General features: G+C 40.1%; 1 protein-coding gene across 2 annotated transcripts; it reads left to right on the top strand.

The window, feature by feature from the left end:
• Positions 1–255: 255 nt before the first annotated feature.
• On the top strand, positions 256–20,475 carry LOC131749783 (band 4.1-like protein 2). 2 transcript variants are annotated; one of them, XM_067024385.1, is made up of 8 exons: positions 390–472; positions 1,519–1,606; positions 5,726–5,878; positions 6,377–6,474; positions 10,968–11,140; positions 16,087–16,259; positions 17,903–18,263; positions 20,341–20,475. In XM_067024385.1, exons 2-8 carry the CDS (start codon positions 1,577–1,579, stop codon positions 20,394–20,396), a joined length of 1,044 nt encoding a protein of 347 aa, XP_066880486.1. In that variant the 5' UTR covers positions 390–472; positions 1,519–1,576; the 3' UTR covers positions 20,397–20,475. The 2 variants fall into 2 exon arrangements, with proteins under 2 accessions (XP_066880487.1, XP_066880486.1); XM_067024386.1 differs by lacking the exon at positions 20,341–20,475 and having other exon boundaries at positions 256–472; positions 17,903–18,900.
• Positions 20,476–21,385: the final 910 nt, after the last annotated feature.

Genomic DNA, 21,385 nt, shown 5'->3' on the forward strand with positions numbered 1-21,385 from the left:
ACTGTTGCCTGAATAGCAATTCAGAATTTCCATTCTATTACTTTGCCCTCTCGATGCATTTTTTATAAATAAGTCACAAGTTTAGGAGTCCATGGAGGAAGGTGGGCTTCTTATTACAAAACACTTTTTTTGTTCTGCATTTGAAGAGTGCCTGTATTATTTATTTGTTTCAGAGGAATATCAGAATCATATTTATGAGTGCTACAATCTTAACTAACTGTTCTCCCACCTTTTTGTCCCCTGTTCCTCACAGATACTTCTTGTGCCTTCAGCTCCGGGAGGACATTGCCTCAGGCCGCCTGCCCTGCTCTTTTGTGACGCATGCCCTCCTGGGATCGTACACACTGCAGGCTGAACTTGGGGACTATGACCCAGAAGAGCATGGCAGTCATGACCTCAGTGACTTCCAGTTTGCCCCTACACAGACGAAGGAACTGGAAGAGAAAGTGGCGGAGCTGCATAAGACCCATAGGTCTGTAGACTTGCTTACTGGAGAGAGTGACCGGGGTGGGTTTAAATGGCTTCCCTTAGAGCATTTGCTGGACGTTTGAGCATAGTTGATGGGGTTATTCAGTTTGCCCTTGTGGGGCTTCACCTAGTGCTAGTCGAGATAACTTGGAGTCATTGAGACAGCCTTCCATTGTCTTTATGACTGTAATATGAGGAACTGCCCTCATGAGACTAAATGTTTTCATTTATTAAAAGCATTTACTTTTCCCCGTGATATCTCCTTCGTACACACACGTGCACACACATACACACACCTGAAACAAACATACCCACGTTCTTGCTTGGCATTGCTTATACATTTATTTTGACTGAAATGATTTGAAAGGAACTTTCAGAGATTAGAGGTTTTTAAACAGACTACCTTCACTGACGTTTCTTTAAAAAAAAGTGCAGTGTTTGACTTTAAATATTTTCTTATTAACTTCATTCCAAGTCTGTTCAGTAGACAAGTATTATATAATGTGACATTGAAATATCAGGTGCTGAAATGCCATGGGGAATATGAAAATTAACGGGACCCTGCTTTCTAGGAGCTTAAGATTTGTTTAGTTGGGACATGTCAGGTGTAAAATCAAGCACAAGTACTTCTGATCTTTAGTATCGTCAGTCGTAGTGAAATAAAATTAAGGAGAGAATTTGTCTATTTCAGAAAGATGAAATGACTTTCTATGTTTTTATTCTTTTATTTTTAAGGTTAATTTATGTTGTACCCATTATTGCTGGGGCTTTTTCCCTGGTAGAAAAAAACAAAAGCAACTTTCTAAGATAAAAAGGGTAAGGGTGGAGGGACACCTCCTTGCAATGAGTAGGTTCATATTGGAGGATCTTAAGAGAAAAACGCTGGAGGTTGAGAGTTGAGCCTTCTTCCCTGATTCCTCCTTGTCTGCACATTTAGCTGGGCTACTCCCTCCACCCCAAACTCTCCAAGCTCATGCACCCCTTTCTCTAGTTTGGTTACAGTTGCTTTGCATCCACCAGTAAGATAATATTGTTTCTTTTGATTCTTAGGGGTTTATCTCCAGCGCAAGCTGATTCTCAGTTCTTAGAAAATGCCAAGAGGCTTTCCATGTATGGAGTCGACCTGCATCACGCCAAGGTACTGTGCGTGGAACGGAGAGGGGTCCTCTTTCCGGTCTGTTGACTGAAGTTTTGAGACGGCTCCAGTTGTAGACCAGCCTGGTTCACTTTCAGAAAAGGCTCCCCACCCTCACCCAAGGGACTCTATTTCTTTGGGGTTTCTAATTGGGAGGTTTATGGTTGTGGGGAGGGATCATTGATTCTCCCTCTTATTCTTTCTTCTTTTCCCAGTCTTTTAAGTTGATACCCTTTGATATATACTTACGGTAAGACTCACCTTATCAGCCTTCTTTACCCCCCGTCCTACCTTTATTCTGTGCCAGCTTTTGCTCTTGCAAGTGCTGCCTCTGTCCCAGCCCCGTCTCCCACCTGTGTCCTGGGAGAGGAGAGCAGCTCTTAGCCACCATGAGAGGGCAAGGCAGCATGGAGATTACCACTTTCCGAAAAACTGCCGGTGAAGGAGCTAGGGTTGGGCTTCTCCCTACAGGTCTGTTGTACTTCTTGTAAGATAAACTATGCCGGCACAGGCTCCAGGCAATTAGCCCTTCCGTCCCATGTGAGCAGTGGGGAAAGAATGGAATCATGGAGGTGGCTGATAGGAGAGGCAGGGTTTGGTGAGGAAGATGCCAGTAACATACGTCACCTACTTCATGCATGATCCTAGTTTGGATGATCAGGTAGTGGGGAGAGTCGGGGCGGGAACGGTAGGTGGGGAGTACAAGAGACAAGATGAAAAATGCATTTAGTTTTGAAAAATATGTCCAGAGTCGGCTCAACATGCAGAGGGAAGCTATTGTTGCCTGCTTTTAAAGGACCCGTCAGTCCCTTGGTGAAGTTTAGGAAGCCCAGGTTCTACGATTTGAGAAATCCCTAGGAAAGCCTATCACCCAAAGGTATCTTCCTTCCCTTGGCCTCAGATTACTAATTCTTGCTTTTGTGTTAATAGTACTTCATATTTGCAAAGCACTCCTCTTTCCTTTGTGCCTTCCTTTATTCTTTAAATATTTTTCCTTATTACAAAAGTAATACATCTTCATCCTAGAAAATAGGGGTGAACAGAAAAATATAAAAAGACTGAAATGTCTTTATGCAGAAACAAGCACTGTTAGTATTTTTGTATTTTCTTGTTTTATGTAAAAAAAAAAAAAAAAAAAATCTCTGGGCAGTTGAACTCACATTTTAAAGATGGGATTATACCATGAGTATTATTTCATACACTTTTTTTTTTTTTTTAACTTGCTCTTATAAACACTTCTCCATGTTAGTAAATAGTCTTTGCCGGCAACATTTTTAACTGCTAGGTGCTGTATACCCTTAATTTTTAAAAGTACTTTCACTTACACTATCTCATTTAAGGGTCGGATGTTTTTGTTTTTACAAAAAGTACGTAAAACAGAATGCGTATGGCTTGTTACACTATCTGGCTTGTTGCCTCAAGCCACATAGTGTAAAGTTAGTCCCACCTGTGTGATGTCTGCTGATAAATCCTACTAGGAGGTAAAACAGATCTTCTCCACACTTGAGTGTCTTGTAGCTCATTTCTCTGTATGATGGGGACAGGCTGGGTCAGCAGGCAAACAGAAATAAGGGAGGGAGGACAGAGCAGATTTGGTATCAGAAAGACGCCCAGAGCCCATCTCTCCTCTAAACCCTGTTATTCTTGCCACACGTGAATCTTACATCTGCTGCTTTTGTTGATCATTAGTGAGAAAGCAGTCCTTAGATGACAGTCCTGGAAGGTTTGGGGATTCTTGTTTTTGAAGGTGTATGTTAGAAAAGTAAAAAAGTTGCTGGTTTTGTTATAAGTGTAATTTCAGTTCTTGCTGTGTGGTTAGGAGTAGATCACTTAAAAAAAAAATCAAAATAACACGCATTCATTCAACTTATCATCTGGTGGACTTAGATAATATCTGATGCACAGGATATTTGTAGCTCATGGGAAAAAAAATCTGTAGCAATGTAAGAGAACTTTTCATGTAGTTTAAAGTTTTGTGCCTGTATACATTTTTCATTGCCTTGAGATCATATTTAAAATTTTTTAAAAATTAATATTTTATCGTCAGAAGAGTCCTTAATGGCACACTTATGTTAGGACAAGGTGAGGGTGTTGAATAAAAGGGCTCTTGACAAACATAGAAGGAAGCCACAAGAGTAGAATGACGCCCATGAGCTGGTAACAGCAGCTCTCCTAACCCCTCTGTGTGTGTGTGTGGGGGGGGTGGTGAAGCAAAGAGTAGTTGCCAGAGCCCAGGGGAGAGATGTGTGTGCAGAGGGCTGTCTTGAGAGGAGCTGCAATTGTCAAGGATATAGCCACCCTGATGCGACCCCGCGAGGAAGGAGTCTGGGTATTAAAAACCCTGACCTCCTTGCCCTCCTCCCTCTCTCTGATCTTCTTCAGGAACTTTCCATTGGCTGAAGTCAGTGGGAGTGGGCTCCGGTTGATGTCCGTGTGGGGTAGGTTCCTGAGGCAGCAAGCAAGGTGGCGAAGATGCTCCTTTTTTATTAGTTTACTTTTCTGACTTCGCTGCTGAATGGCAGAAGTCAAATATGGAGAACTAAGGCATGCTTTTTTCCCCCTTTAGCGTCTTTCCTTTTATCTGTAATTTCTATTCGCACAAATACTGATAATTCTAAAACAGCATGTGGAACAGTCGAACCTCAGCTGATTTACTTGGATCCAGACTGTGTTTATTTTTCAGTCAGATAAAATAGCTTCAATGTCCTGTTGAAAGATTGCCTCTCACTAGAGATAGCTTTGTTTAATGTTTCAAATGAGGGTTGCCTCCTTATTTGTGCGGAGAACATGCTGTCTTGGGCAATCTTCCGGCCTGCTCCCTGTGTCCCTGGCCAGCGATATTTTGGGCAAACACGTCATTTGTGTCTGGTGCCAAGTTGCTTAGGCACCTGTGCCTGGTTCACTCTGGCTCTTTACTCTGTTCCTAGAGAGAACTGTGGCTGTCAGGGTATGGGTGAATAAAGCACCTTTATAGATGAGATTTTTAAACCTGCTCAGATGGCCTAATGCAATTTTATTTGTATATATGAGTTGTTCACGTATCACAGCAGTGAATGCCATTGGCATCAGTTACCTAGTACTGTATTTCTATTTTTAAAAAACTGAAATAAATTGCGTTAAATTGTTCTCAGTAACAAGGCAGTTGATATGGTATAGTTTTATTGACTCGAACCTAGACTATGTGGGGTTTGTTTCAGCATATTTTGTGAGAATTTGTTCCATGTTGTTAATGATTTCTGAAAATGAGAATATCTGAGTAATCTTCAATTTTCCATATCTTGAATGAGATCTAGTTCTTCTCTTAAAGATATTTGAATATTGTACATTTTAGATCCTCAACCATTACTTGAAATGTGAGGAGGCAGTTTTTTACTTTTGTCTGTAAATGTATTTGATTTTTATAAGAATCTTTCAAGCTGGCGATTATTCTAGATTGTCGTCTTTTCCAAATTAAAACGCCGAGGAAAGAAAACAATAAGTTCAAGAATAGTGTGTAGTCCTTTGAAATATGCTAGCCAAAGGAATGTTGTAATAAGAACGGGATGTCAGCAGTTAGTGTTATTGAAAATCTGCTTGAAAGAGTTCAAAGATTTCAACACCGTCAGGCTAAAAGAGAAATTTTCTATGAGGAGCTGGTGTTCTCCAGAATATAGGTGTTACTTAACAGCTGTTAGCTAGCATAATCATCTGAGATAAATTTGCCTACAGTAAAATGGCTGACTGCACCTTAGGGTAAGCCGACAGACTGTCCCGAGGGGCTGGAATAGCCTCTAGGAAACATGTTTTATCTCCTGTATCTTCAGGATGTCTAAATTGAGGTCTATTTCCTTTCCTCCCTTTTAGCTCTTACAGCCGAGCTCGAGGACATATGAGTTAGGCCTTTTGAAGAATGTTGTGTCCTGTAGTCATGTTGTCATATCTCAAATCTGACCCCTCAAGAGGAATATCTAGGTTTAAGATGTGTTGTATGTCTTACTGTTTCTATTAACTTGTGTACTGTCACTGCAGTTGAAATACAGACCTGTTAAATTGGCACTCCTGATCATGGTTTGAGGGGGATCCTTGACTTCCCTGTGTAACTTTCACAGCTCTAACCATGATCAAATGGCTTATGCTTGGCAGGACTCAGAAGGAGTGGACATCAAGCTGGGCGTGTGTGCTAATGGGCTTCTCATCTACAAAGACAGACTGAGAATCAATCGTTTTGCTTGGCCGAAAATCCTGAAAATCTCCTATAAGCGCAGTAACTTCTACATAAAAGTTAGGCCAGCAGAGGTAAGCAGAGTCATGTAGCCCTTGGCATATCTAATTGGGCTTTGTCAGTGTTCTCCTCTTTGGCCACGAGCTACCAGAATTCTTTTCCATTGAATGTTAAGAAAATGAACTATTATTTATTCCTCCATGGTAAAAAAAAAAAAGGGGGGGGGGTTTGATGATAAACTTGCACGTATGTATTCCTGTTGATAAAAAACCCCACAAGCAACAGCCACAATTTCACAGAAAAGGAAAAGTAGTCAGTTCAGCCGGGGGGGGTGGGGGGCGCTCATTTTTCTTTTTTCTTTGCATCAGCTATAAGTGGTCAAGATCAATAGGAAGGTGGTAAAATGAATTTTAGCGAACATTGAGGGATCGCTAATTTATGTCGGTAGTTGATATTTGCCCTTTTTCAAGAAGAACAATTACTTCTTAGTGAAATGTCTGAATCCACGTTTTTCAGTAGCTTCTAATCAGCTCTTAAGAGGTATGCTGATTTGTTTTATGGATTTATTCTAGCTGGAACAGTTTGAGAGCACCATTGGCTTTAAACTGCCAAACCATCGGGCAGCGAAAAGGTTATGGAAAGTGTGCGTGGAACATCATACTTTCTACAGGTAATTTTGAGAAAACAGCTTGGGACTCATGAAAACATGCCCCCTCCCAGATCCTAGGAGGGGGCAGTGGATAGCGTGGCAGACTCAGCCGCAACCGCTTTATGGCTCTTTGCTCCCCCTCTTCGTGTATCTGTTTCTGTCACCATGCCATGCTAGTCCTGGCTCAGAACTGCTCTGCCTCTGCAGTGGGCCCTCACTCCAGTTGCCCTCCCACCCCGGCTGCCGCTTTTTCACTGTCACTCCCCTTAGGCTTCACTTGGTTGCTCTTATCAGCTCCCTCCTGTCTGACTTCTTTCCCAGCCAGACCAACCCTGAACCCTGTGCTCTGTCCCTTTGCTACTTTGTCAGGAGTGTTCTCCCCCCCTAAGTCCCTGTCCCTTTTTGCACATCAGCCTCCGGTCTCCTGGTCCTGGATGAGTCCCGTGTCCCGACCTCACCATCTCTGTACCTGTGCTACCATGTGTTGCTCTCAATAGCATAACTATCCAGACAGACACACTCACATAGTGCTTCGGGTTGATGCAGTTGCAGAGAGATCGTTTCCCACATCAGCTGGATCCTGGTGCCACCATCACAAATATTCCTGGTCTTCTTGAGCCCCAGGGCACCCTGGCCCCTCTGCTCAGATACCGTTCACCGGAGGGTGTGCTGATAGTAGATGCTGTGGGTCATGAGCATTCTTGGTTTCATGCATCTTCTCTTTTTCTCTTTTTGTCTGTAATTTAATATCGTTTCCCACTGCCTTCATTCATTCTTTTCTTCCTCTCCTGTTTCAAGAAAGAGCATATATAGAACTTTTATTCCTCTACCTTGATCCCTTGTTTCACGCCTCACGTAGGATTGCGCTTTGTAAATCACGTGCCCCCAGTGGGTGGCTTCGATGAGTTCTTTGGCCAATAAACATGTCCATGTCTTGCTCCCTGAAAAACCAAAAAACCCCAGAAGATCTCCTTAGACCTTTTAGCCTCCTATAGCTTTTGTCCTGTCACCTTTCATACTTTTATTCAGGGGCATACTTTTTAACATTGCTTTTCTTAGCAAAGTGTGGTTTGCTGATCTTCCTTTTCTCTGTTTCCTCAGTTTCCTATTACTGCAGTCTAGATAGCTGTGATATCTAGACCCTTCATCTTTAAAGTTTTTGCTTTGCACTCTTAAGGTCTAACGCTGCCCCTCCACATACTAGATGTGTGATTGTAGGTAAGTTACTCAGCCTTTGTGAGTCTCTCCCTTTCATCATTTGTGTGATGGTGGTAATAATAGTGCCTATATTATAGGGTTGTTTTGAAAACTAAATGATATAGCTCACGTGAAACAAACTTAGAACCATTTCTGGTATGAAATAATGTTTATCATTATTCTTAGTTTGGTAGCATAGTGTGCTATTTATTTTCAAAACTGCTCTAATATACTCATTTCAGAGGAGTCATGTTACCATTGACTGAAATCACCAAAAAGATTCTTTTAGAGAAAGCTCATAAATGTTTGTGGTCAACACTTTTTTGTTTGGGTTCTAGTTTCTGTTTAATTGTAGCTTAATTGCTTAAGGATTTCTCTGTGATCAGAAAATTAATCTGTAAGCTAATACTTTGTGTATGTGGTCACCAGTGCCAGCTGGGCAAGAAATCACTCTATTTCAGTTTGACATAAACAGAATAAAAATCCTCTAGTTAATGATTTTCCCTCTTTTGCATTATGACTTAAATCTGCCTTTAAAATATTTTCCTTGTATTTCTTGGATTTATATTTTTTGTAAACTGGAAGTAAGAGAAAATCCTCATATGGAGCTGCTCATTCTGGGAAAATGTGGCCTTTGGTTGAGATATAGTCAACTGAAGTGAACCTGCAGAAGGGTAGCAGATACCCAGTCTCACTCTCCTGTTTGCCTCTAGTCTTTTTTTTTTTTTTCTTTTTAAATAATTTTATTTTATTGTGGCAAGATCACTTAACAAATTTTAAATGTATAATATATTATTATTGACTGTAGGTACAGTGTTGTATAGCAGCTTTCTAGAGCTTATTTATCTTATTTAATTGAATTTTTTTGCCTGGCGATTAACAACTCCCCGTCGTACCCTCCCTCCAGCCCCTGGTAACCACCATTCCAGTCTTTGATTCTGTGAATTTTGACTGTTTTGGATACATCATATAGGTAGAGTTATGTAGTACTTGGCTTTCTGTGTCTGGCTTGTTTCACTAAGCGTAATGTTCTCAAGGTCCCTCCTTGAGATGGGCCATTCCATCTCAAGGATGTTACATCTCAAGGATATACATCTCAAGGATGTATATCCTTTATTGCCTTTATCCATTCATTTGTAGATGGGTAGTGAGGTTGTTTCCATATCTTAGTTATTGTGACTCGTGGTATAATGAACATGGGAATGCTAATATCTCTTTGAGATCCTGATTTCAGATCTTTTGGAAAAATACCCAGATGTGGGACTGATGGCTCATGTGGTGGTTCTATTTTTAATTTTTTGAGGAGCCTCCTTACTGCCTCACATAGCTTCTGTACCATTTTGTATTCCCACCAATAGTATGCAGAGGTCTCAGTTTCTCCATATTCTTGCCAGCACTTGTCTTTTGTTTCGTTTTTAAAATTTTGTGGAGGAGGGGGTATTTCCTTTTGGGTCATGATGCATGTTTTCTCCTTTGAGATATAGTTTAGAAATGTCTCTTTTTGTCCACTTGTTGATCTCCCAGTACCTACAGAGCATGCTTCATGAATGGATGATAAAATAAATGTGATTTAGCCAACTTGTTTTTCAAGGAGAATGAGCATTTTTTTTTTTTTTTTTTTTTTTTTTTTGTGGTACGCGGGCCTCTCACTGCTGTGGCCTCTCCCATCGCAGAGCACAGGCTCCGGACGCGCAGGCTCAGCGGCCATGGCTCACGGGCCCAGCCGCTCCGCGGCATGTGGGATCTTCCCGGACCGGGGCACGAACCAGCGTCCCCTGCGTTGGCAGGCTGACTCTCAACCACTGCGCCACCAGGGGAGCCCAACATTTCTTAATTACTGCACTGATGAGCTTGCCAATGACCCTTTTTTCTATACATCAATGCTTTCTTACACAGCGTTCTTAGACCATAGCTAGCTGGATTGCAAGGTGGGGAAACCCACCATATTCAGCCCATCAGGAGACAGCGCGTGGTGAATGACCACATTTCTCACCCTGTCCCTCGTGCTCATCATCAGTGTGCCGAGACATTTAATCTTTCAGTGCCTTAGGTTCCTTCACTGTTAGAGAAAGAGATTACAGAGCACAGATAAGAGTTAATTTCTGGTCTAAATGTCTAGTATTCCGGCTTTCTCATTTAAGAGTAGAGAGCTTTTTTCAAAGTACAGTTTGAGGCACTGACGTCTTCAGATTATGCTTTCTCAGCAACATCATCTCTGTCTCCTTTGAAAATCTATTGGCAGAAAATGGAAGTTTTCAAGGAACACTTCTGCTACCCTCTATGACAAGACTAAAGCCAAGAGTGTATTAGTTCTTTTTGCATCAGTCTCATTCTAACACATTGTTTTCCTGGGTGGATATGACTGAGAATCCTGAATTGATGGGGGAGCACCTCTTGTATTACTACTTGTAGCTTTACCTTGACTTGAATCTCTTTTCATTGCTTGTTAAGCAGAAGATTTCTAAAACTTGAGCAGAAATGCTAGTAATACTCGGAACGGTAAAGAACTCTTTAAGAAACCGCTCTTCTTTGGATAATGATAGGAAAAATTTTGGTGGAGTTCTCCGTATTCTGGAATTGTCAACTGCAGTCCTCTTATTTAATATATTCTCTAAGAGCTCTGGGATTATCTTTTTTGTTAAGATGTTTTGCCAGCTCTTCATCAGGCAGTGAAGGCAAGATAATTTCAGTTGTATACCAGACAAGATTGGCTCATTAACTAAAGCCGTGCTCTCACATAAGTCTGGAAGTACTTGCCATCAGGAGTTGTACTTCATTCATTACAGACCTGAGGTTTAAGCAGTAGAATTGTGCTGGCAAGAAAGGGTGTTAGTCTCCCTACAGATCCAATGTGAGCTGTGTTCTTCATGGGACAGCATCACTTGATGGGACAGATTCCTGTGTTAGATGTTCTTTCCCAGAGAAATAGACATAAATATTAAGAATTACTAATGGTAATGGATTGCTACTTGGCACTTCTGGCTTGGAGCAAGAATTCAGACATATGTGTTTATATAAATGATTTAAGTTAATACAAATAAATAACCTTTAATATACATTGAAAACAGCTGCATTTTTGCTCCGGTTGAGGAAAACATTCATGAATATGTGAATGAGGATTTATTCATCTTACCATTATCATAAAGCTCTGTATATAGGAGGGTTTATAAATAATGTTGATTTTTATTAGGAAGTTTAGGCAGCATTTTTTGGTCCAAATAATCATACTTAATGAAATGAGATATTAAAAAATATATAGTTTTAAAGTTAAAAAAAAAATCCGTAAAGTCTAATCTTGTTCCCCTTTTCCCCCACAGGCTTGTGTCTCCAGAACAGCCACCAAAGGCCAAGTTCCTGACCCTGGGCTCCAAATTCCGCTACAGCGGCCGTACCCAAGCGCAGACCCGCCAGGCCAGCACCCTCATTGACAGGCCGGCACCGCACTTTGAACGCACTTCTAGTAAGCGGGTCTCCAGTAGTCTAGATGGAGGTAAACACATTTATTAGGATTCTGGATTCCATTCATCTTTCTCTAATCCAGTGGGATCAGAAAATGTTGATCTACTTATTAATAAGATCCCCAGAAATACCCTAGAGGGAGAGCCATTCTTTTTTCCTGAGTAAATAAAATACTATTACTTACACTCATAAGAAAATTTTACAGTGTTTTGAAGTTGTCATTCTGAATCTAAATTTTCTTGGCACTGTAAATACACACAAAAATATTAGTTGAGTTCTTGTTGATGAGATGTTGGACAGATGTTTTTACTGGTCTGACTTAATTGTGATATATGTTATGTGACTTAATTTCTGGAACTTGTTAATTAATGGCAAACGTAATTCCAAGGGTTTTTGGTTTGATAGCATATATAGAACTTTTATTCAAAGGAACGTAAAACATTCATTTTATCATCACATTTTTGAGTTTAAAAACCCTTACTAAAGCTTAACAGACATTCTAGCATATGGGAAACCATCCACGGCTTCAAAGGATTAGTTTAAATACAGTGTTTAACAAAAAGGAGATATAGTGTGTTCATCTGTTCTTACACCCAGGGGGTGACATATATAAATTTGTATAAATTTTTTCTATTGGAATTCTCATTAGCTACATATATGTAGTTTTTAAATAAATTACACATGGAAATAAATAGATGTTGCTTCCCTTCATCTTATATATATATATATATATATATATATATATATATATATATCTTATTACCTGTCTAATTTTGGGTTAATAGCAGGTTTCTTATAAAAGAGCTGAGGTTAATTTTATATTAGAACGCTTTAAAAAATTTTTTTTTCTTTCTACCTAATAGCAAGTAATTGGTATGGATACCTTTCTACCAGAAGTAGTTCTCCAACATTTTTTGGCTGATGAATCTCAAAACATATACACAAAAATAGTAATGCTAAATTGGAAAATTTCTATTTTACTACTGTTTATCAGCAAAAACCTGTTTTTGATTGTTATTACTGATATCTTTCTGAAATACGAACTTGAACAACTTATGTTTCAAATAATTAGCTAAACAGATTGGATATGTTAATAGATAAAAATCTTCTCTCAGTAGTGAAGGATTGACACTCCTTGGCCTTGATCTATTTTTCCTGGAATAAACTTAGAAAACAGAACCAGGCAGACACACAGAGATACTTCCCAAGTTTTGTTGGGCATTTTGGTACATATAGTTATTGAATCTTGCTTCTGGAGAATCTTTCATATAGTTTTATGAGACCACAGAAAAAAATGTGCAACAGAATCATAAATTGTGGTTCAAATAAATGTCCATGTTCCCAAATGCAGTGATTTAAATTTAGTGAATTATTACTGCATGATAGTTGTCAGAGTATCTTTTAGCTCATCAACATCTGAGTACTTTTTCCAACTAAATCCAAAAAATGTGCCCGGTTATGTAAATATTTCACAAGTCTTGCCCCTTGTCACAGAATTTATACAAGTGCTGAATAAATGTGATCAGTGTCATTTAATGCCTGAGAGAAATCATTCCTCTTTCTGGAACACTATCCTTTTGTAGCCTTTGTTTTAAACTATGAGGTTTTTATAACTCTCATATTGCGAAGTTTAGAGCTTAAAAAGAGCAGTAAGTCACTGCTTTTTCTTTGAGGTATATAAACTGTGCTCAAGGAAGCCTACCATCTTGTATGGGCAGTTAGCACAGAGGGTTATAGTGGGTCCGTATCGGAAAACAATGATTTTCACAAGTAAAAGCAACAAACATGGCACAGTAATCTATTATTTTTCCTTTTGTGTTTTGGACGCTGTAATTCATCAGATGGGCCAGCCATTCAAAAGGATTATTGTGTTGTTGTGAAAAATAGGAGGCTTTTCATGCCAATACATGACCAGATAGCTAGGGAACTATTTGGATAGGGCTTATGTTCTCTTTGCCCCCCAGAGCAAAGCTAGGCTGTAACCTGGTACTGAGCTTTATTTTCCCCACCACACCATCAATGTACCTTTTTTTGTTGTTGTTGTTATGCGTTATGTTTTCTTTCTCCTGTCTTTAAACAGGCTATTTAAATATATAAAAATTCTTCACTTTAAGGTTTGACAAATTAAATCTTTTAGTGATTATGTAGAAAGTAAAATGTGATATCTAAAGATCAAATATCAAAATAAAAATTAATCTAGGATAGCTGTTTTAGAACAGTGAGATTCCAAGATTGCTATTCAAACCAGAAAGGAGGCAAATCCGTCATTGAGAACACTAACACCCCGGATGCATGTGAGAGCAGGGGAACTGGTGATTTCCTGGAAGTGGAAAGTATAATCAGGGGCATTACAGATTGGGTCATCAGGGAAGGAAGGCCTACCTGAGGAAGAACCATTTCAGCTGAGACTTGAAGGATGAGAAGGAAGCAGCCGTGAGTAGAACAGGAGATAAAGCATTCCAGGTAACAGGAGTAGCAGGTCTGAAGATCATAAGTTTAGGGACAGCTTGATACATTCTAGGAACAGAAAGAAGACAAGTGTAGTCAGAGCTGACTAGTGATAGGGAGAGGTAGGCTGGGAACAGGTCACACAGGGCCTTGCAGGCCACATTCTCTTGGTGCCAAGCGTGGTGTTTATTCTAGGAAACCATTGAAGGGTGTGTGTTGTACATACATACACATGTGTACACACTTATACAAGCACATATGTGTACAGTGCTATCTTTAAAAAAAAAAAAAAAATCACTTGATGCCATGTCCAGAACAATTAGACAGGATGAGAGAGGAAGCTCAGGCCGACTGGTCAGGAATAATCCTGGTGAGACTCATGGTGGTTTTGTCTCAAATGGTAGTAGACCTGTTAGTCATTGGCACCATAGGTTCTGTGCCTTGGGCCTATAAGCTTCTCAGGGTTCTACACGGTTTAAGACCTGACAAAAATTATTAGCTACAAACTGAAACCATTAAGTGTTTAACAAAAGTATGCAGGGTCAATATTTTGCCAACTTCATGATGTAACTTTAAATTGGATATTCATTAAAATTTTGATATCGGGCTTCCCTGGTGGCGCAGTGGTTGAGAGTCCACCTGCCGATGCAGGGGACGCGGGTTCGTGCCCCGGTCCGGGAGGATCCTACGTGCCGCGGAACGGCTGGGCCCGTGAGCCATGGCCGCTGAGCCTGCGCGTCTGGAGCCTGTGCTCCGCAACGGGAGAGGCCACAGCAGTGAGAGGCCCGCGTACTGCAAAAAAAAAAAAAAAAAAAATTTTGATATCACTACATTTGAAGCCATTTCTAGGTCAGAGTTTCTCATTTTGCAGTACATCTCTGAGTATGCATAATGGGTGCTTAGAAACCATAATCATAGGTTAAAGAGTTACTCATACTCATATACTTTCCAAGGAAAAACTGGTAAAATCTTTTTAAAAGTTAAAAAAAACCCTAGAAAATAATTATATTTAATGTACGATATGAATTCATTTTAATGTTTAATATGATTTGTTGTGGGCTTTCCAAAGTATGAGTGTTTAAGAGCCGTGAAAGTCTTAAAAGGGACCTGGGTGGTAAAATAGAGATGGAAGGAACTGGCCACATTTAGAAATACATCCAAGGACTCTGTTGGACTTGCTGGTTGTTGAGGGGTAAAGGAAGAGACTTCAAGGTATCTGACTTGAGTAACTGGGTGCAAGTATGAGAGTGTATTTGGCAAAAAGTCAAGACTGAGAAGAAGGAAGTTTTGGACAGGGCAGGTGAGCAGTGAGGATTAAGAGGCTTCTAGTAACACATGGATTGGAGGTCTAGGTGTTGCCCAAATTCAGTATGGTGGGTCACACACAGTCTGTGCCCTCCAAGAGCTTGCAGCCTAAAGTTAAACACTGGGCTTCCCTAGGGGCATGGGGCCCAGAGCAAGCCACACTGTGTCAGGAAAGCGCTTTTTTTTTTTTTTTTTTTTTTTTTGCCGTGCGTGGGCCTCTGCCTGTTGTGGCCTCTCCCATTGCAGAGCGTAGGCTCAGTGGCCATGGCTCAGGGGCCCAGCCACCCTGCAGCACGTGGGATCCTCCCGGACCGGGGCATGAACCCGTGTCCCCTGCATCGGCAGGCGGACTCTCAACCACTGCACCACCAGGGAAGCCCAAGAAAGCGCTTTTTATGCTGGTGAAATGGCCTCAGTGGTTTCTTCTTTGGGGAAGAAACTACAGATGGACAGAGGCTTTTGCGGGTTGCTACTCACTTTGCCTTGTTGAGTTTGAGGCCGTCTTGGGTTGATCTGCCATATGACAGGAATGTCAACACGATATATGTTTCTGCACATCTGTAGTATAGACGAAGGGAACACATAAGGCAAGATTTGCTGAGGCAGAGGGTTTCTATGTATTAGACTTACTGTAGGTCAAGTTAAGGCATTCAGGAGGGAGGTTAGAAAAATGAAAAATATTAACATAAACATAGAAGTTGATTCTCTAAAATCTACTCTCACTGTCTTGTAATTTCGACTGGTGTTCTAATTAAAGGTTCCTTTATGGAGGAATTCTTAAAACTTATTGAAGCAAATCATTTTAATAACTAGGTAATTATTTATTGCGATAGGTAGATTCAGAAGTAAGTTCAGGCAAGATGAAAGAGACTCCAGAGAATTAAAATACTGCTCACCTTGTAATTTTGACATAGTACCCTGACTCTGGCGTTTCATCTGGTCTTAGAGCTCCTTCTACTGGCCAATTCTATGATCAGTGTCTATCCTTCAAAAATCTGTGACTTGCGAGCTTGGTCTATTATTGGGTTACAATTCAGAATACTTCTAGAGTTTATTAAAAGTTTAAACATGAGTTTATTTGATATGTTATTTTCATGATCAAACAGTGTTCCCGTTTCTATTAATTGTCTATAAGGTGCCTGTTAATCTGGGAAGGGGGGGGGCGTTCATCCGATTTTATCGCTTAAGTGTCCTAAAGCAATCCGTATGATCGTTCTCAACTAGCTCTGATTGGTATTGTGGACCGAAGTCTTACGAAGGATTTTCCTGGCCTTGCTGGGGAGGTTTCAGCACGTGGCCCTGGAGCTGTGAGCCCTACTGTGGTACAAGATGGTGGTGGCAGCAGGGACCTTAGAAGCCCAGCTAAAACCCCACATGTGCAACTCACTGAAGGAAAGGTATGGTAAATTAGTCGAATACGTGGCTTTAAATGTGTATTTAGACAAGAAGCTGTCTATTGCATTTGTTGTTTCAGAACTCACATATCTTTTAAAATCAGTCATTGTATGTTCTGTGTTGATAAAATTTCCCACTTTTCAAATATGTGTATGCTCTTGCTGGTTTGGACTGAGTCTCTAACCTTTTTCTGGTTGTTGTTCAAAGCAGAATATTTCAGCATAAATTACCGTAATGCAAGCAAGTAATTTATTGGTCTTTTGTCCATCGTTATCATCATCCTATTTAATTAAGCCCCCAATTATAAAAGCTGTGATGATTTGAAATTCATATTTGGTTTGTTTCAAGTAAATTTTAATGTGTAGCCTATGTCTTCATTATTTTATTGTAGTATTGACTTGAATATTTTGAAAGAAGAAAGGTGGTCTTTATGAAAAATGGTTTTTCATTAATAATCTACTACTGATGAAGAAGAAAGTTTTAAGTAATTGTTTTTTGAATACTGAGTGAGAAGATGGTATGTTGCTTTCAGTCTTCTTTGGTGTGTGTATTACCATAGTGAACAGAGAAGTAACCTATATTGTGTTTTCAAACTTGTCGGGGTTATTTTATATTACCTTGGGCAAGTATAGTCACTTAGAAGTTGATTTGAAGTGGCTTTGAGTTCTTCAGATCTCTTTTCTATGTCTGCACAAAGCAACTTTTGAAGGGGTAACACTGGAAGTAAACATGAAAAAGAAATGAAATCATCCTGTGGATTTATAATGTTTTCAAAATTTTAACTTTGAAAAATTTAAAGATGTGCAACATGAATTTATAAAGAACTTGCTAGATGAGGTAACTGCCAGTGTCTCAGGATTTCCTGCACTGACAGCCCCCAACCCCAGCAGAGAGGAGAGCTCGGGGGGGGGGGGGGGGGGGGGGGGGGGGGGGGGGGGCATCATGGGGGCCCTGTCTTAGGCTACAAGGACAGATGCTTCTGGTAGCACGTGCCATCAGATCCTCTTCATTCCTTTGTTAAAAAATTTGTGAGAATCATATTCCACAAAGGATTTGGTTAAAAATTAGTTTAGAATAACAGGAATCACAGCAAACAAGGTATCTATCAATAACTGAAAAGTTGTCAGGACAAGTTATGATTATGCTACCAAGACACCCAGGAGTGGCTACTTATACATCGGAAATAGGAGAGCTGAGAATCTCAGAAAGTCTGTGTTCCATTCTGCCTAGATAATGCGATACAAAAGAAAAGTTCTTTTAATTCCAAGGGAAATTCTGCCTGTTTTTGGTAAACGACTGGCCTTTTCACTAATGCTTTCAGTGTTTGTCAGCATCCAGGTTCAAAAGTAATGATGCTCTTTGAGTTTCATAGGATCCGTTTGCAACCAGTTGAAAATTAATCATTAAATCAGCCTATTACCTATAAGTTGTATGTGATAAAAGTAGTCCAGTTTTCCTGTTTTTATAAATGGATCATTTAATTCAGTTTCTAATGACACTGTGTTAATACAATCCTTCTGAGTAAACGTTTTCACTAACTACCCATTTCTTCTTCTCTCCTCTTTCTCTCTCTTGCTTTTGGTTCTCCTTTGAATGCATCCACTGTGTAATTTCACGTTCAACCATGGGTTTGCTTTGAGAATAGCTTATTTCCACGTGCCCAGCTTCACCACTCATCCACTGTGCTTCATCTCTTTCCCCAAAAGTATTGCCATCGCCTGAAACGGACTTGCTTTCAGACATTTCGGAGGAAGACCCCCTTGGGGAGGCCGATCAGATCACACTAGACAGCTTAGAGCTCCCTTCCACGGGTGAAACACCAGAGCAGGGGGATTGTGATTCTGGCTTGGATCCTCTTGAAGCCCCTCCTGAGACTGACTGTCCTCTCGCCCACGAGAAGCCTCTAAAAGAGGCCAAGCACGAGGATTCAGAGTTTGGGTTACTTCTTCAGTTTCTGCAGGCGCTTGCTTTCCACCTCGCTTACCCTCACTGCTCAGTGATGACGGGTACCTTGCCTTCCCCAGCCTCCCCCCGGCTCTGGGTCTCCTTCCTCCCCATCGACGTCCAGCACTGTGTTCCCATCACCTCCCCTTTGTTTATTCCCTCCCTCATCTTCATTTTTGGACTCCTTCTCTCTGCTTCTCAGTCAGTGCCTTTTTCTCTCACCTTTTCCCTTCCTCTGGCTCTATCCCTCTGCTATCTGGAGGCAAAAGCCATTTCTTTGACTGTTTCTTATGACTGTGACTTGAATGACAAAATGGAGGAAGAGGAAGCAGTTGCTGGCTCTCCTACATGAGCTTTAAATCTGTGCGGTCAACAACACTCCACTTCGTCTTATACCCTTCCTGATGTAGAGTGTAAACATGTGCATAAATTCCATCACTGGTTAACATCAAAATAGTAGGATCTGCACACTTTCACACACATCGTTTTAGTACATGAGAAATAAGTGTAACTAAACACTTTCCCTCCACTGATATTAATGGACTAGGCCCACACATTCTAAGTTAAGAGCAAAGTTGTAGGATTATTTTATAAATACCTAAACCATACAAGACCATAAAAACAAGGAGAGGGGGACCTATGTTGCCCTTAATAATCTGTTTTGGGTCTGTCCACTTTGCAGGTAAATGTTAATGCTGTTCCTTTAGGGTGGAAACTTTATTTTGATATAGAACTTAGGATGCACTGAACTTAGGATGTAATCGATATGTATTAGTAGAATTCCTTAGTGTTATTATTTCTCTGTTAGAAAGCCAAGCTTGTTCTTGCATTTTTGAGGATGCATCTGTGACCTTTACTCCTGACATGCATAGGTCTAATCTCAGAAACTCCATGTCTCCCTATTATTGTAGCATTTGGAGCCCAGATGAAGTTCAGGTAGTTTGTTTTCTTTTAACTCAAAGTCATGAGTCACCATCACATATTTTATAAGGAAGATACTATTCTGTTATCTTTCCTTTAACAAATATGTATGAAAAATGAACCATAGTATTTTGAAAATTTAGACTCTAGCACTAAGGTTGGACTGGACCTCTTAGTGTTCTTTTATTTAAAGTTAGGTGTCTGGTTTGATCTGAGGATTTTTGCCCCAATATAGAGCTACCTCTGCAGTACTAAGCAGTGCTCACATGTGTAGTAGTTTTTGATTTGTTTTGCTAAATGTGGTCTGGGGACTTAGTGTCCCATATCCTGTGGTTACTATTAATACATAAAATAAATCACAAAATTTAGAGCAAATCTAAAGAAAAATGTGAAGATAATTAGGCATAGTGGAAGAATCCATGATTCCTGAAGGTTACCTGAAGAATGCCAGATCGACATTTTCGAGAATTAAGTGCTGACCAAGGAATTGGAAGATGATTCTTAGCAAATTGTTGAGTGGCTGTGTCTAATTTTTCCCTGCTGATCAAAAGATATTCTGAGTTCCCTACTTACCTCTCAAAAATTCTTGAATAGTTTTTAAAAAAAAAGCACTTTCGAACTTTCGGATTTGACACTGTCATTACAGTAAAGAAGAAAAAGAATATGTATAATCCTGCTATAAATGAACATGTAAAGGTTAAACTATTTTCCTTTGGTATTCCCTTCCATGAGTCAGTAGTCATCAGTATTTATGTTAGTTTTAGATGTACAGATTAATTCTTTGGGTCATTAGATAACTGAGAATTGTCCAACTATGAAAAAATATTCTTAAAGAATTTTATGAAAGAAAAGCGGCTATAAAATATACGAATGTTTTTAACTACCCACCATTTTATATGAAAGTAGCAAAATAAACCAGTTTCCCCCCAAGGAAAGAAATCTGTGTTAAAAAACTAAATAATAGCGTGAACATTTGTCCCTGATAGAAAGTGAAAGCCAAAATTTACATCATGACACTTGGCCCTCAGCGCTAGTTGATTTAGATGTTTCAAGTTAAAACAGATTGAATTATGCCATTTTTACACTCTCATGTTTTCATTCCTGAGTCAAAACATGTTAAAAAGCAGTGCATAATCTAGGGACTGAGAAAGAGTGAAGCTTCCATTCTCCATTCCACCTTTGCAAAGGACCATTTCCATCATTTGTACAACACTGTAGGTGAAGAAAGACCAAAGTGGCTTAATAGTCTGCATCTTCTGAGGGCCAGACAGTAAAGGTTGGTAATGCTGGTTCACCATTTAAGTTCAAATACAGCTTCTTTGCGCTGATGGTAGCATTTCCACTAATACTCCCCTTCTCTCTGGCTGCTTGCTGGGTGACTTCCACGTGAAGACGGAAGAGGAGGAAACACAGCTGGAGGAGGTGGATATTTTTCCCCCCGAAGTTAAATACCTGGTAGCTGCTGCCGGCCATTATCATTGTGCGGGGGGTGGAGCACTTTTAGGGTTTATTTGTGAGTTTTGCTCGTTGTGGCTTTAGGTTCTTAAGATTTGTATTCCTCTTTTATTTTAATGTCTTAGACTGTCCAACTCTGAGTCATTTCTGGTGCTTGCTGATTGATACACTTATGTTTATTTGCCTTTTCCCCCCCTGTGTGTGATTTAATTTCACAGAAAAATTCCTTGAGAGTAGAAGGGGATAATATTTATGTCAGACATAGCAATTTAATGTTGGAGGTTTGTATAATTTAAGAAAACAACTCTGTCCTAATGGCTGCCAGGCTGCTGTGAACGGGGGGTCACGCACAGGCTGGCTGGCTGGCAACTTTCAAGCACAGTGCACGAAATGCATGGGGAAAGTTCACCTTGGGAGTGCATGTTACCAGTCCAACTTTGTTCTTTTAAAGTGGCTTAGGTAGGAATATATCTACTCTAAGTTCTCAAAGTGACAACTGGGAAAAAAAAAATTCTGTGTAATCAAATGAATAACGTTTTTATTCATTAATCTTGAAGTTCTGCAAGTAAACCTATTTTCTCCTAATGGGTTATCTCCAGGGTTTAGAGTCTGAAGTAACATGGTCCCATCCTTAATACACGTTCACCAGAACAAATATCTCTCGATCTGGCATTAAGTCATTTGGCCCTGTGTCCACAATTTTTTTTTTGGGGGGGGGGGGTTGCGAGAGAGTGCCAGAATCCATGCAATTAGGAATGTGGTCCACTTAAAATCTTCCATTTGAGAGTATGCTAATTAATGGGTTTGT

This window comes from Kogia breviceps, unplaced genomic scaffold (assembly GCF_026419965.1).
Source record: "Kogia breviceps isolate mKogBre1 unplaced genomic scaffold, mKogBre1 haplotype 1 scaffold_538, whole genome shotgun sequence".
Taxonomy (NCBI): domain Eukaryota; kingdom Metazoa; phylum Chordata; class Mammalia; order Artiodactyla; family Physeteridae; genus Kogia; species Kogia breviceps.